General features: G+C 47.8%; 1 protein-coding gene across 6 annotated transcripts in view; it reads right to left on the bottom strand.

The window, feature by feature from the left end:
* ERI3 (ERI1 exoribonuclease family member 3) overlaps positions 1–17,009 on the bottom strand; it is a 123,104-nt gene that overhangs the window by 42,168 nt on the left and 63,927 nt on the right. For all 6 annotated transcript variants that reach the window (XM_064493646.1, XM_031465615.2, XM_010982290.3 and 3 more), the window contains one exon: positions 15,806–15,878. In XM_064493646.1, coding sequence (XP_064349716.1) covers positions 15,806–15,878 — 73 coding nt within the window. The remainder of the gene's footprint in view (positions 1–15,805; positions 15,879–17,009) is intronic.

Here is a 17,009-nt window from a genome sequence, read left to right as displayed (position 1 = left end):
CTATCTCTAAATAAGGCTTTTTTCATGTGCACACTATGACAGGAGTGCAAGGACCCATAGCAGGCTCACCAGCAGTGCACAAAGCCAGGGAAAGCTCTAGCACAGTGCCGAGGTGCTCCACAGGCACTCAATGCACATGTCTGAAGAGAGAGGATGTTCCCAACGGGAAACTGGGAAGGAGTTAGGGCTTGAAGGATAAGCAGGAGCTCACTGAGGAGGAACACAGCAAAGGACGTTCCACGCAAATGGAACCAACGTGAACAAGGCCTGGAAGTGGACGGTCACACGGGCTGTCTTGGTATAGCTGGGGAGGTACTTTGCGGGTCTCAAAGGACAGGCTTGAGAGCTTGTGCTTCATTCAGTAGAGGTCAAGATTTTTCAAGCAGAGAAGTTAGACAATCAGTACAGGATAGCTTGGGGATTGATGGTTCAGGCATGGGAAATAACAAGTCATAGTTGAAAGGACATGGTTTTGGAGTCAGAGATCCAGGATTTAAAATCCTTAAATTCTTTTTCCGATAAACTTGAATAACCAGCTAGGGATGGGATTTTATTTTGCTCACTATTTGATCCCTGGTGCTTGGCAGAGTGCCTGACAAAGTAGGTGCTCAATAGCCATTTACTGAGTGAAAATGAATGAATGAATGGCTATGCTGAACTCAATCCCATTTGACAAATGTTTATTGAACACGTACTGTGAGGCTGGCACTCTGGTAACAGTGTGCGCTCTTCAAGGGTAGGGCCCCCGTCTGATCTCTGATCCTGTTTGGCACAGGGTAGGTGCTGAAGTCATGTTAATTCCCTCCCCTCTCCTGGTCGAGGAGGCTGCTCCAAGACCCAGTGAATCTTGGACAGGCATGGCCTGAATACATCGCTGTGGCTGGCAAGAAAAGGGAAGCTGCAGCTGTAGGGGTGGAAGGCTTCAGGAGCAGGGGGTGATGCCCACGGTATCTGTCCTAAAGCCAGACACAGTGCTCCAGAGGGCCAGTAGGCAATCTGAGTCATCAGAGCCAGCAGAGAACTCGGTGGGAAGGAGACTGACAGTTCCCACAGCCCATTCTCAGAACCCTCTGCAGACTGCCCTGCACCCGCAGCAGCAGGCCTCCAGGCAGGGAAGCTAGCACAGGTAGGGTGGAAACACAAGATGCAGGCCTTGCAGGTGAAAGAGGAGGGGAAGATGTGGGTTTCCTGAACCCCCTGTCCTGACCTTGGAGATGTGCCATTTCTGCATCTCCCCTCTGGCCAGGAGGGTCCTCCAGCTCATGGCTGACCATGGTAGGAAGGGGGCTCCTCCGTCTCCTAGGTCCCAATTCCTGGAGGGCCTCCCCTCCCCTGCCTTTCCTTCCCTCCCTTTCCTTCCTGCAGAGCTTCCCTTGAGCCATAAAAATAAAATAAAACACAAACACCCACAGTCCAGGAGGAGGGCGTCAGACAGATAATGGGCATTTTATATCTTTTTATGACACTCCCCATAGGCAGCTCGGCAATCACAGCGCAATAAAGGCAGGCATGCAGCTTGCATAGTTAAACAACTGCCGGGTAATTAGGCACAGCAAACACACCACTGGGGAGGCCTCAGGGCTGCCCTGGGATGTGCCTGCAGCCTGCCCTCCTGCTTGCAGCCCAGTAGATGCCAAGCCCAGGCCTAGCACCGTAGGTTGTGTTGCGTTGGACAGACCACTGGCTGCGGCCATATGCACACTTGGGCTCATGCCTGTGCACACTCATAAGCACACCTGCCCACACCCACACACAAGCACTTCCTGAACAGCTGGCCTGGACCTCATCTCCGCAGGAAAGCCACTTCTCTCTTCCAAGTAGGGTAGCCTACGGTGTCTCGAGGGCCCTGCCTTAAGGCCCTTGAAGAAGTCACAGGCCTGACTGCAGCAGGGGCTAGCTCATCCGGTAGCTTTGAGCTTACTGAGTTGCACAGGCAAGGGGACTGATGAGCACACAGACATGCTTACATGGGCTCTTACTCTTGTAAATTCCAACTCAATATAGAGCTAAATTCGAAATAAGTTATTTTTTAAAAATACACTCACACACACCATACACATATTCCTATTACTATCTCTTCTATATTTTCCCCCATCTGCCTTGACCCATCCAACCTCCTTACTAGACTGGGAGCTCTGTACACATGGAGACCAGACCTGATTCATCTCTGAGTCTAAATGCCCTGATTTACAGGGCTTTGTTGAGGAACGAGAGTTAACTGAGATGTTAAATTAGATGTGTGCTGGCCCAGGCAGAGCACAGGGCACTTGCTATCTGAGTCCTAGGTGGTCCACACAATGCCCATTCCTTCTGTAGTGACCCAGTCAGTCAAATTCAGAAACTTCAGGGAACTGATGACTAATTAATGGGACAGAATAGACAAAACCTGCTACAATCCCACCTGAAGACAGAGACAAAGATCCCATTTCTAGGAACCACCTAGATCAGCTCTCATGAGTCAGCCAGGGAAAACTAAAGCACCCAACCACAAACCACTCTTCCCCCGAGAGAGCTGACAGCAGGCCAGGTGAGCTCAAAGAAAGACTTTGGGTTGAGCCAGCATGGTCCTGTATGACTGTGAACACACATTCAGCTAATTTTACTGGTCTCTACTGGCCATCACTCCATGTCTGCCACAACCACCAACAGAGGGGATCAAAGGCCAGATGAAGGGCCTGGGCTGCACCCTGCCTTTAGGGTACTCAGACACCCCTTCCCTCAACCCTCTTTAGAAGCAGAGGTAAACTTCTCCTCACTCCACATTCTTATAGAGAAGCCCAAAGCCTCAAAAGCATTCAGCTCCAATCCAGGTCACTCAAACTGTGACAGACGCTAGCTGTCCAAATTCCTCAACACTGAGGAGTTTGGACAGCTCTCCTGACTTGATGCCAGGCAATGCCCTGCCTTCCTTGGGCCCTCAAATTTTCCCAGTGGGATAGAGTGGTGCCCCAAGGCTAGAGATCAAAGTAAGTTAGGGTCAAAGAGGGACTTCTCTCACCTTCCTTGCGTCTGTCACATTTTTGCTGGGAGCAGAAATAGGAAACCTCAGGCACCATGAATGATCTCAGAATAGCAAAGGTAGAAGAGACCACAAGAAAGATACCTCATCCAGTTCTCTTATTTGTTAGATGAGGAAACTGAGGCCTCAGAAAGGGCAAGTGACCCAACACTGGAGCCCATGTCTTTATCTTCCAGGTGCAAATTCAGTCCAGGGTTCTTTGTATTGCACCATACTGTCCTCAAGAGACGAGGCCCACATCTGCCCTCCTCCCGGTGCCTCGAGTCAGACCACAGAGCCCAAACCTACACCTTCCCCCATATTCCCACATGTGGGCAAATGCACACACCTGAGTATCCACAGACACAAGCCTCCCCACATGGAGAAATGTGAGATACACTTGTTTAAACACATATGGACATGTATATACACATGGGCACACCCTCTTACACACAGACAGATCCTCATTAAATAGGTGTCACTCCCAAGGGATTTGGTGCATGAGGCCACTCCCTGTCCTTCCCCAACCACTGCCTCCTTGGCCAGAGAACTAGTAATGGCCAGTGTGTGTGTTTGCCTGTGGGCCTCCAGATCAAATCAGACCAGATCAGAGGAACTGCTTTCAGGTGGTATCTACTATGGGACAAGTGACAGGAAGGAAGCCATGGAAGGAGGGAACTTGGATTTACATCTTGGTCACGTGGCCTTGGCCAAGCTTCTTAATGTCTCTGGGTCTCCATTTCAGCAACCATAAAATAGCGCCAACAGCCCCTGCCTTGCTGAGAAGCAGCAAGGATTAAACATAATAACATGTGGAAAGCACCTAGCACAGAGGTTGGCAACAACTGGGGCTCAATTTGTTGCTGCTCTATTATTGATACCGACAGACATGGTCCAACCTGCCTTTCCAGAGTGTTCTTCAGGGTCATGTGGGGGATGGGAGGCCAGGCTGTGCCTCCTGCCTTCAAGGACATCTCTGTGTTTCTTTCTCCCTTTCTGTAACTCTTCCCAGTTTCCAGGGTCCAGAGCAACAACAATTTAAAAAACAAGAACAAAAAGAAAAAATCAAAACAGAACAGAACCCGGGAGAGGGCAGAGCAACGAAGGGTTCCCTTAGCTCTCTCAGACTGAACACTGAGCACTGATGAGTCCACCTCTTTCCTAACTGCCCTCGGCTCTCTGCAGTGTCTCTGCCTCTGCTAGCCTCCTGAGGCCCCTCTGCTTGCTCTGTGCATTCAGAGAAGCAGCAGATCTGGTCCCTTTCCTCAAGTGGCTTATGGTCCTGCACAGGGTCAGTCCAGGCCACACATAATAACCAAGAGGCATGGACGCTGAGCCACTGGGCCCTCACCCCTGGCCCGAGGGTGAGAATATGGTCTCTGTAGTCTGGATGCCTAGGTTTAAATCCATGCCCCAGACAGACCCAGAACAGCTCTCTACTCTCCTCCGCCCCAGAGCGAGCTCAGAATTTACTTTCTCAAGGACATGAGACAAAGAAGAGGAGGCTCACAGTGGGACCAGGACGAAGCGATTGCATCAACTGGCAGGACACAGACTCTGTGCAGCAGCCAGCAAGAGACACACAGACCTGGGGCAGGCCTCGTTGAAAAGATCTGCCATGGAGGGCATTGCCGGCAACTCCAGGGCAGAGGTCCTTTTGTAGCAGCTGCAGGGAACCTCAACCAGGAAGAGTCTCAGGTGCCTTGAGCTGATTCCTTACCAGCTCCCTTCCCTCTGTGATCACACTCATCAGGGACGCAGAACAAGGCAGACTAGCTCCCCGGGTGAGGCTATGCCAGGCTGCCCGTCCACACACCGAGTACCAGCACTTTTCTATAGGCTTTACAAACATGACCTAATTGAGTCTTCACTCTGTAATTTTCTGTATGTTACCATAAAGATACTGGGGTCTTCGAGCAAAGCAGGCTCGAACTATCCACAGCCATGGATGCTACAAGGCATGCTGGCCTGAGGCCCCTCCCTGCTATCCTGGACCCATGGGCTCTCTCTTCCCTCACATGGACAGAAACATGGCAGTTTCTGAAGCCTCGGCCCCGTTCTTAGAGGCAGCTTAGGCTGGCTCCACCCTAGACATCAGGCAATGTCTTACTGAGCTCTCTTGCTCTCACTTTCTGTTTTCCCTCCAGTAAAAGGCATACACATGGCTGGCCCACATCAGTAGCTTAAAAAACCTGAAAACTACTGTTTGTAGTTCCCCAGTCCAGCAAGCGCTTTCACCCCTCCAGGCCTCTGTTCACACTGCTCCCTCTGCCCGCATGCCCCTTCCATCCTGACTTCTGAGAACTTACTCATCTCTCAAGTGTGTCCTCAATGAAACTCTCTCCCACAGCCCATGGATGGCGCTAGGCTCCTCCTCCCTGGTACTCACTTGACCTGTGCTGGAGGAACCCCCTTTTCCTAGTCCCACGCCCCAAAGGAGTAAATGTCTACCTTGAGCTCCTGTCTCCTCTCCCCTTGTGTCATCTACTAGCCATCTTGTGTCTAGTAGTCAGTGTGAAGACAAGGGAGCACAGTGCTATCACTTCATGCACAGGACAACTCCAGGAGTGGGTACTGTTTTTCCTGTTTTACAGAGGCTGACACTGAGGCTGAAGAAGTTGAGTAACTTTCCTAAAACCTCACAGCTAGTAAGTGAAGAATCAAGATTCTAAATCAAGCCTACTAGACTCCAGAGTCTAGGTTGTGCGTGTCAGATAATGTCATCTTTTATAGGTTCAGAGAGGTTAAGGAACTTGTTCCAGATCACACAGCTGGTTGGTAGCAGTAGTAGACATTTGAGCCAGACTCTTCTGGCTCCAAAGCTCTTTATCTTGTGCCAGTGGTCTCTAGCCTGTTAGCCACATCCCCAGGGGCCAGTGCACATATCATGTGTCACCTGAAGACTAAGTGAAGGGTAAGTGTCACATACAGCCATGCCATTTGTCTAGGATTATGTGGCTAGTAATGCAATTAACAAAATGTGATTCATTTAAAAGCCAACCAAATTTCTGCACCTTTTTTCATTATGTACTTTCTCTATCACTATACACCCAAAATACAGGTTCCACCAAGTGTTCAAGGGGAAAGGGAATGTCTGTGAAGTTTTCTGACATTACTAAGGGCCCCATGTGCTCTGTCTGCCTACTTCTCTAAGAGCTCTCCAAAACCACAAGTAGTACCTTTCTCAAGGTACTTTCCTGATCCTTGGTTACAAACTCACAATACAGAAGTGTCCTTTTATGTGGAATAACTGTCCAAAGGTCATCAGCAGCAACAGGAGGACTTGAGTCCAATGAATGTTACGAACTAATGCAGTCCCCAGCAAAGAGGACTCAAGTCCTGAGCTATGGAAGGAGGGAAGGAGTCAGGGAAGTGAGTTTCTGCCTTTCCTAGCCTGGTCTTCAGCCCCTTCCCTCTCCACCTGCCTAGGATACACGGTCTAGGGGAAGGAACGCACCTATGTGGATTCAAATCCGAGCTTTTCCTCTTCCTGGCTATGTGCCCTTAGGCAAATTACTAAATTCTCTAAGTCTATTTGTCTGGGAAATCTGGCAGGGGAATAGGCACCTGGACTCTGAAGCTCATTAGTATAGCCTTATATTCAGTGTGCTTGTTGATACCCAGTGTGTCCCAAGCCCAGTGCCAAGCACTGGAAATACAGAGATGGGTGGTAAGCAGGCCTCACTGAGCTCGCAGCCTAGTAGGAAACACACACACGTAAGTAGATGATTACGAGATCATGTGATATACTCATTACAAAGTACTGAAGCCGTACAAAGGAAGAGGTGATTGACTATGTCTACCACAAGTGGGGGAACGTCAGAGAAGGCTTCACAGAAGAGGGTTTTGAAGGATGAACAGGAGTTTTAGCAATGCACTAAAAGGGGAAAGGCAATGTAAGCAAAGGGAACAGAATGAGCAAAGAGATGTGAAAGTATCCTGTCTATTTGAAGAGCAGCAAGAAGTGTGATACGGCTGGAATGTTAGAGGGACAGGAGATATGAAGACAGGGATGCTGCAATTAGCTAGCTCATCCAGGCCTTGGGTATCTTGTTCAAGAGAAAGGATGGGCCACAGCCTCCCATACCTACCCTCTTGGCTCCAGTGCTCTTCCTGTCAAAACAAGCACACTGCAATGGCACCCTTTCCTGTGTCTTTGATTTAAGAGTTCCTCTCCTGGCCCTGACAGTAAGGCATTTCTGTCCCACAGATTATAACTCACTCTGGGCTATTATTCAGCTCCCCAGCCTTGGCCCTGCTGCAGTTAGTCCAAACATAATATCCTTCATGCATATATTATCTGTCTCCCTATTATCTGGAATCATTTCGGAATTAAATTTCAGTCCTGCAATATTGGCTTCAGGAGCGGCGCGCTTTATGGGCTAGTCAAAGGTTAGAATACCAATCAAAATAACAGTGCCGATGCAGTGAGACATTTTAATATTCCAAAACCCGGTAATTGTAAAAGGACATAATATTTTTTCCCTGATTACCCCAAAGGCAACACATGTTAACAAGGCGAGGGAAGGAGTGAAAGAAATTTCAGAGTTCAGACAGCTGTAAGACATATTTAAAGGAAAAGCCCAGTCAGGGCACTACACCATGGGGGCAGGGCAATGAGAAGAAAGGAGACATTCTCTCTAGCTCCAGCTGCCCCTGACTCCAAATACCGCACTGGTCCCTCTGCTACCTCTGAACTAGGTCCCAAGAGCCCATTCCCAAGGGCAGATGTTGCAGAGTAGGGATGAAAGGAGAAAGAAGACATGAAGCCTGGGCTCTAGTTCCAGGTCTCTAAATCCAGTAGCTTCCAGCCCCCAAAACGGCCCCTCCCAGGGCTTCAGCATCAACTCCAGCAGCAAACGCTCCAGGATGCTCTCCTATTCAGCCTTTCCTTGTCCCAGGCCTGTGCCCCTACCTTTCCTGTGTTTAAACCTGCTGCTTTGTGTCCTGTCCTCTGTGTTCATATTTCTCTGTGTACATATTTCAAAGACAGCTAGAGGCCCTCATCTACCTGACCTCAGAGCTGGCTCCATCCAGGATGGCAGCCTGTAAGTGCCCACTGCTCCATGGACAACGCCCTGTACTTTGGATGATGCCAAAGAGCTGGGCCACAGCCCCAGTCTGGTCCTGACCACTGAGTAGACCAGGAGCATGTCTCAGTACAAGCCTTCCCCACTACAAAATAAAACAAACAGCTGGCAGGGCCCCTACATCTTCATGCCTCTCTTGGTTTTCGTTTCTTATTTTTTCCAAATAGCCCCAATGAAGGGGCTCTAGAATAGGCACCATTCTAGAAAGAGTCCCAGCCTCTGTCAGGCTGCCTATCACTTGAGCAGCTTTATCCCCACAGCTCCAAAAAAGTGACCTGACCAGCAGAGTCTCAGACACTTTCACTCCTGACAGCTTCCCAGCTAGCTCAGCCCACTCGCTGGAGCCTCCAATCTGCATCATCCCGACCTACTGACCTGCCTATGGCCCCCAGCAAAGAACTTCATTTAGGCAGAGAATTTATTCCTCCATAAGCCCTTAATTTATTACTGCTCTGATTGGGACTCTGAATGCTCCAAGGTCAGGAAAAGTCGTACTCAGTCATAGACACCAACCCTCCCTTCAGCAGTTTCTCCTGCTGTCCACTCCCAGGGGAGGGGGGAGACTGAAATGCTTCTTGGAGGGACCCAAGAATGTCTCCTCTCCCTATTTCACAGCTGGTCCCAACCCCGTCCCCTTCAAGGCACCTGGAAATTGTAGCAGGGCATATAGCACAGATGGCAGAGGAAAAGTGGAGAAGCAACCTTCACACCTTGGTTCATCTGGGTCTGTCAAGTCTAGGTGACCTGCAACCCCACAATTTCTGAGCATATCTGGCTGAGTCCTGCCTGTCAGGACTGACTTAGAATCTTCCTAAGGCTGCCTGCCTGCTTCCTCAAAAGCCCATCCAAACAGGCCCAGGCACCAGAGGAATTCCAGACCATCTGTGAGTACATGTGCATATGCTTATGGCTTGGTCTGACTGTACACGAACTGTATATGAGTAGGCATGCGCTTAACACGTACATTTATAGCTCTATGTCCTGCATATGCAGTGAGTATGTATGTATATGTATACACATATACTGTGTGCTTGTGTATATCCACATACTCATCCTTCTGGAGGCCTTATTGATCTATATATTTCTTGATCTCTTATTTACAATAACATTCTCCTCCACTCAGCCTTAGCTACCCACCCCCATGGGCACACCTTGGCACCTGCCAACACCTAGAACTGCTGCATCTCTGAAATCTCTAATTCAGCCACCCTACTCTCCAACCATAATCTCTTCTCCTTCAATCTGGCATGCTTAACCATACCCAGTACACCTGTTCCTCATCTTACTGGGACCTATCTACTTTTTCCATATCTGTCAGGCACCCTGCTGTCTTCTCTTCCCACAACACCCAGCTTAGATCTCACAGTCCATCTTGGCAACCACTGTCTTGATAATATCTTCAACTCCTTTGTTCCTTTCATCACACCTCCTGGGAAAGTCTCCACTGTTGATGAATCTAAATGTCTGCCTTCTGCATTCCCACAGCCAGGCAGCTGAACTCTGCTAAAGAAAAGCCATACAACTGAACAGAGAAGTTCCACTATGAATTAATGTCACCAACCTCAACTGGACTCTCAATGCTGCCCAGAAATCTTACCACACTTTCCAAGTCCACTCACCCTGCTATTCTTTACTAAAACTACAGCAATCCTTTTCCACTTTCTGCAAACCTTCCCAGCCCTCCACTATTACTTATCAGCAAATGACTCATCTCCTACTCCACAGAGAAAGACAAAAGCCATCGGATGGGAAGACTTCTTCTTGTCATCACTAAATCCACAAGACACCTGCATCTGTCTGCACCCGTTCTCTTCTCCCTCCCCCATCACAACAGAAGAGGGGACCTTCCTCTGGAAGAGTTCACTTCAAGAAACTAGATTTTCTATCCCATCTCCTGTCATCTTCCCAGACACCTCTCTCTCACTACATTTTTAACCTTTCCTTCTCTAATGGTGCCTACAAACGACAACATATGTCTTCATCTTAAAACACAAAACCTGCCCCATGTCCACACCTGCTCCACCACAGCTTTTGTCCTTTCTCCTTCAAAACCATGTTTCTGAAGAAGTTAGTTTCTCTATCTCCCCATTTACTCCCCAAGTCACTCCAATTTGGCTCCTGTTCCTATCATGTCATCAAGAGTTTTCACCAGGGTCCCTGAGGTCCTCGTGCCCAGGTCTGAAACTTATATTTCGGTCTTTAACATTACCTGGCTCCCTCCAAACTAACCAGTCCTCTTCCTCTGAAAACACTTTCTTTCCTTGGTTTCCGTGACACCACACTCTACTGGTCTACCTCTTCTTCTACCATTCTTTTGCTCTTTCTCTTTTTTACTGTTTACTTTTTTTAGCACAGAGTCAGGCAAAACTAAATATAAGTTCTAGCTCTGCCATGCACCAAAGTGAAACACTGAGCAAATTCCATCATCACTTTGTGCCTCAGCTTTCTCAAACTTAAGACGCAAAAAATAATAGTAACTACTGTACAGGGTTGTGAGGATTAAATAATGTGGTAGATATTAAGCACAGTGTTTGGCACAGCACTGTCCAATACAAATAGAATGTGCACCATATTAGCAATTTATGAACTGAATGCACAGCTCAAATAAAAAAAATTAACTTTAAGAATACATTTTATTTAATTTGGTATATCCAAAGATTACATTTCAACATTGAATCAGTATAAAAATTATTAATGAGGTATTTTGTATTTTTTCATTCTGTGTGTAATTTATAACACATCTTAACTGAGATGCTAAACCTTCATCAGAAATGCTTGATGTGTATTTAGATTTAAATAATTAACAGCTAAAAATGTAGACTCACCAACCCAGTCTGCTCTACATATACTTAAAAGCTCTTCAAGAAAGTTTTTAACTTAAATTTAAATTAATTAAAATTTGATAAAATTTTTTTATTAAAGTATAGTTGATTTACAGTGTCAAGTTAGTTTCTAAAATTAAATAAAATTTAAAACTTGTTCCTTGGTCATATCAGCTACATGTCAAGCACTCTATTGCCACAGGTGGCTAGCGGCAACTGTATTGGACAAGACAGGTCTAAGATGCATGAAAAATGCAATTATTAAATAAGAAATATTATTATTACTATTAGTGACCACTCCTTCTTTTCCATTTCTGATTCTTCCTCCTCTATGCAGTAAACATCGGCATTTCCCAGTGTTCTGTCCTAGGTTCTCTTTTCTTCTCACCTTATATCCTCCCTTCCCATGGCTTCAATTATCCTTTATACACCAATAACTCCTCCAAATCTGTATCTCTTACCCAGATCTTATCCCTGAGCCCCAGATCTATATATTCAAATACTTTCTCGGTAACTTCAAAGAATGTCTCAAAGGCATCTAAATGCAACATGTCCCACACTGAATTCACCTTCTCTTTCAATCCGAAAACTTCTTCCATTATCTCAGGAAGTTCATTCCAATTTACCCTGTTGATCATATCATAAACCTTGGAGTCACGATGGTCAAATCCTTCATCCTCAACCCTCACAGCCAGCCACCATTCCCTGTCTATTGTACAGTCAGCTCTGCTGTTAACACTAGTTCTGAAAGAGCAAATCTGTTCCAATGCAATGGATGTATTAGGGAACGAATTAGCATAACGCATTTTGCAAACATGTGAGATTTTGTCCATAAGCAATACCATAGGACATACATAGGAAACTACACCCAGCTGAACAGTGCTGTGTAAGAATGTACCAAATGCATATATGCACACACCTCAAACATCTACCAGCTTCCTGGATCACCACATGTGCTACAAGCCGCATCCATCTGATTCAACTTCTAGTTTCAGAGAACGCTCCTTCCACCACTTCACAATAACTCACAAGCTGCAATCCTTCTTCTGCCCATTTACACAAGCAAACTTCAAGTTTTTTTCAAGATAAAGTGTGCTATTCATTGTCGTATTTAATATAAATTATGTAAAATTATGCTACCATTTTTATTAGAATCCCATCATTTTTCATGTGTCACTGATGAAGTTTTTGAGTATTTTACTTGTATTTTTACTGTACAACTTTCCATAGCATGGTGATTTTTAGGAAGGTATATGCTGCATTATAGCAGAAACGACTGTACAATTTAACACTCCAGACTCATGGTCCATTTCTACTGCTATCAGTTTAATCTCACTAACTCTCATCTTTCACTTGGACTCCAGCAATGGTCTAATTCTGTGGTTGGTTCTCAACCAGGGACAGTACGTCCTTAAACATCTACTGTATGCCAGGAACTAGCCAAAGTGATGAGGAGAGCACAGAGAACAGAAGAGACAAAACTCTGCCCTATGGAACTTACATTCTAGCTCCGTGAAACTGCCAGGCCTCTCTTCACCTCAGGGCCTCGTCACGTGATGTTTTCTCTGCTTAGCTGATTCCTGCTCATCCCTCAGGTCTCAGTTTAGACTCCCTTCCTCGGGGAGCTACACCCAACTAAGTCAGGTCCCTTTGTGATATGACCCCATGACTCTGAACTTTTTTGTGTTATAACACAATTGAAATTTTTTGTTTAATGTCCATCTTTTCTGTTTATCCCAGGGCCCAGCACAGTACCTGGGACACACAAGGCACTCAAGAATATTTTTTTATTGATGAAGATGTGTATATTATATATGTGAGTGTGCCTTTACACTTTATGTATATATAAACACACTCATATCTGTGTATATTTCCATGTATCTCTGCAGCTGAATATGTGTATACACAGGAATGCAAATATGGATATGTAAATATAGTTCTGGGTACGCTTGCTTGAGTGTATTCATTCACCTGAGGACACGTGTGTGTGTGTGTGTGTGTATTCTTCTGGCCCCTTAGTGACAGCTCTGACCTCCTGGAGGCTGCTGAAAGCAGGGCCCCAAGTCCTTTCTAAGCTGACAGTTCAATAAGAGTATAGATCACTCAATGACATTCCAAATGTCAGCAAACACTGGCTTGCTCCTCTCTGCTACAGGGAAAGTACGTGGAGGCGGGAGATGGGGAAACCTGGCCACAGAAAAGTTGCTCTTTCCTGTCGTAGCCCACACCACCTGTGGACAGGAGAGGGCAGCTGAAAGACCACGTTCTGCCTCTTCTCAGACTGGAGGCCTTACTCAGTCAGTGCGGATGGTGAACTCATTCCCAGTTGCTCACTTACTCCGCTGGTCCAGGTGGCCAAGCAGACCAGGACCCTCCCCATTCTTTCATGGGGCAAAGCCCTGCTAGGGGATTGAGGAGAGGAGAGAAAGGGAAGAGGAGAGGACAAAGTAAGATCAAGGACAGAAGAGGAACCTAGAGAAGACAGGGCCTGGGTAAGGCATGTATAAGGCTTTTGCATGGTACTCCCACAACCTTGGCAATGGCCTCTCTGGCTCAGCTTTTATCATTACTCTTTTTAAGGGCACAAGAATCTTTTGCAACCTGCAGTAGGCCACAGAGTAGGAAGATCAGAAGGATCACCAGGTACCTGGACCTCCAGGGCCCTGCAGCCTCCCTGTCTTGAATGGCTGCTGCAAAGGACTGGGCTAATGTGTGGAGTGGGGTCATCTTTCCTGCTGGGCCCTCAAGCACAGCTGGAACATGATGTGGCTGGATGGCAGAGAGGAAGGGGTGAAACCCTGGTTTTTCTCAGACTTGCTCAGTTTACTTCCCGGGAGGCAATCACAGAGCCCTCAGTTTCCCTTTGTGCCCCTGTCCCCTTCCATGGCTCCACACAGTCTGGCAGAGAACCAAGCTGAACAGGCTCAGCGTAGCCCGCCTCCACTGCCAGCAGCACCAAGGTAGTCCTGAGCGGCAGTGGTATCACACGGGTCGGCTGCCTTCCTGCCTCTCTGCCAAGGCACCCAGAGGCAGGGAGCTATCCACACACCAAAAACTCTAGTGAACTTCACAGAGCAATTGTTCATGGTCAGCGCCCACCTCGCCTGGCCGGGCCTTCACATTGCATTTGCCGAGGCCAACAAGCAACCTCAGATCCACTCTGACAGCTGGCATGCTGTCTTCCAGGAGTGCAGGCCTGGCCACACCCGCACGTGCAACCCTGCCAAGGCCTGCATGAGAGGCCCTCTCAGGAGCCAGCTCTCCAAGATCAGTCAGCCAGCCAGCAATTGTTCACTGAGCACATACCCTGCACCCAGCCTTGATCTGGCGCCCGGGGACACTGAGAGGAACCAGGCTCAGTCTCTGTGCTTAAGATGGACAGACATGTCTGCAAGGAAACATGGACTCAGTCTCAACACTCTAAGATCGCTGATATCCGGTATCAAGGAGCCTGGAGGCAAGAGATGGACTGCTGAGCTTCTTGGGGAAGGTGAGACCTGAGCTGACTCATCAAGGAGAGGGAATATGCCCAATGAAGGTGACTTGGGGAAGGTGGGTTTCAGACGAAAGGAAGGCCACAGGCCAAGGCCAGAAGGTAGGACAGAACCTGGCCTCCTCAGCCAAAGATGGGAAGTAGTGAGTAGCCATTGTTCAGTTGTGAGGGAGATCAGCGGGAGAGGAGGGTACAGGTCAAAGTACAAGCAAGCCAGAGTGCATAGGACCTGTGCAGCAGGGGACAGCAGAGGAGTTCACAAACGCTGCCACAAAGAGTGGCTGCCCTGAGACCCAGAGAACAGAGTCCAAGGTCACTCTCTTCCACAGTTCCTCCAAACGCTAGCTTAGCTCCAGCCCAACACACACCGAAAGCATGCAGCTCCCCCTGCCGAGAAGCCTTGTCTCTTCCTCAGATCTATAACCCGCCTTCCTTGAATGCCCAGTTCAAGACCCAAATCCTCACTATACCTAGCCTGACCCTCCAATGATCTCTTCCTTCTCTGAGCCCCCTGGGAGCCACTGAGTTGACCAACAGCATGGGATTCCTGAGGCTGCCCCAGGTCTGTTGGCCTTATATCAGGATTTATGGGGGTGAGTCTCCCTAGGGGCTGGGCCTCCTGGAGCAAGGATCCTACTGGAGCAGGGATCTGGGGAGTCTATTTCTACACCTCCTTTCTTTCTCACCTAGGAAGTACAGCACACACAGGAAAGTACAGTTTTCAGGGTGACTCATTCTCTACCAGGGCCCACTTTCTGAGCCACACGGGGTCCCTCCCAGCCCACAGCCTCAGTGCCCACTCCCCTGGTGTTTAGTGCTATTTTAGTGCCAGTCTCCTCCCTCATGCTCGAAAGGAACTGGGCTCTGGTTTCCATGGTTCTTCTCACATGAGCAAGGCTCTGCTGGGGCTAGACAGGCCCAAAGGCAGCCTGAACCAACCCCACCTCCCAACCAGAGGGAGATGCCAGGGCCAGTCAGGAGCGTCAGAGGCCACACTCATGATCACTCATGATACTTTCCCAGAGTTCAGCTAGCACCACATCCCTCCTAGAGGCTATGCAGCTCAACCCAGAGATGGAGCTCTGAGCAGGAACCTAGAAAATCTCCTTAATTGGGACCTCTCTGCACATCTGGGTGACACCAAGCAGGGCAGTGTCAAACTCTACCCAGCAGCCTGGTCGCAAAGCAGCTCCCCACTCCCAGAAATAACCACAACCTCTCAGTGCACATTAGCTAGGGAGGAGGAAGGAAGGTGTTGAGAAAAGAGAAGAACAAAAAGAAAAGAAAAGAGATGAGAACAACAAGATGAAAAGAACAGAGATGAGAAAAGAAAGCAAGAGAGGAGGGATCTGAGGCACAGGAGAACCAGAGGAAGCACCCGAGCAGGGCTCAGACACAGTACCTTTTTCAGATTAATCCACTGCTTGAAGTAATCTGCCACTGGCAAGCCCAAGTACTGGCACTGGCCCGGGAGCCTGAAGAAAGGGAGGAGAGAACAAGTTCAGCAACCCATGTCCCAGGTACAGAGTTTTAAAATAGGAAATCCAACAGTGTCTATAAGACAGAGAGACCTCAAAAGGCTAGCCCACTAATCAGGGGTCCCCCCAACCCACTCAAGAAAGGCACTCCACCTCCAGCACCTTGGACACTGGTTCCCATCCAGCCCACAGATCCAAATGTGAGAATCTGGAGATTCTACTCAAAATATTATCAGCCACTACTGCTTTCTGATGGCCTACAGTCTGCCCAGTACCTTACTTACATTTCCAGAGCGATGCTGTGAGGTGGGTAGATCTGTACATTTCACGGATGAGACAATGAGATTCAGAGGGGACCTAAGGTTCCACAGCTAAAACACCAGACTGCCAAGAATTGAACCTGAGTCTGTCTCCCTCCAAAGCCTATGTTCCTTCCAATGCACCAGGCTGTTGTTGTTTTGTTACACAGAGAGGCAGAGATATAAGACAGGAGGAGAGAGAGGAGGAGTACACAATTTAGAGAGAGCTGAGCAGGGGCATCAGCTCACAAATAAGTCTCTGACAATAGGCTTTCTGTGATAGAGAAGAAACCATGCAGAAGGATAAGGAGGGGTCAGAATCTGAATCTAGGGTCTGCTCTTGTTTTTTCTTTAAATTACAGTTTATAAACTATCTCTTCTTCTAGCTGATGATGCCATTTTGCCCACACAAATCCATTCAACCAAACACTTAGTGATGTTTAATAAGAGTCAGACACTTAGGACCCAAAGAGTTAAGACTTAACTCCTGCCCATAGGGGCTCACAGTTTGTTCAATGGAATGCATAAAAAAATAATTAGATAACAAGCCTTAAGTTGGAGCATTGGGGTACATGGAAGGATGGAGAAAGATACTAGAAATAACAGCTGAGGAAGATCAGAGAGCTTTCCTGCTAAGGGGAGCTTGGCCACAGGCAATAGAGAGCCTCTGAAGAGTTGTGACTTACAAAAATTTTTCTGGGGGCAACAAAAACAATACACTAAAAAAGCCGAGTATTAGCCAGGAGGCTAGACAGTAGCCACAGAGACAGGGAGCCAGCAACAGAAAAAAAAAAAAGAGACATAAAGGAAGCCTTGGTGACCCCGTGGG

Source organism: Camelus dromedarius, chromosome 14, assembly GCF_036321535.1.
Source record: "Camelus dromedarius isolate mCamDro1 chromosome 14, mCamDro1.pat, whole genome shotgun sequence".
Taxonomy (NCBI): Eukaryota; Metazoa; Chordata; class Mammalia; order Artiodactyla; family Camelidae; genus Camelus; species Camelus dromedarius.
This window is presented reverse-complemented; position numbering and strand designations above follow the sequence as displayed.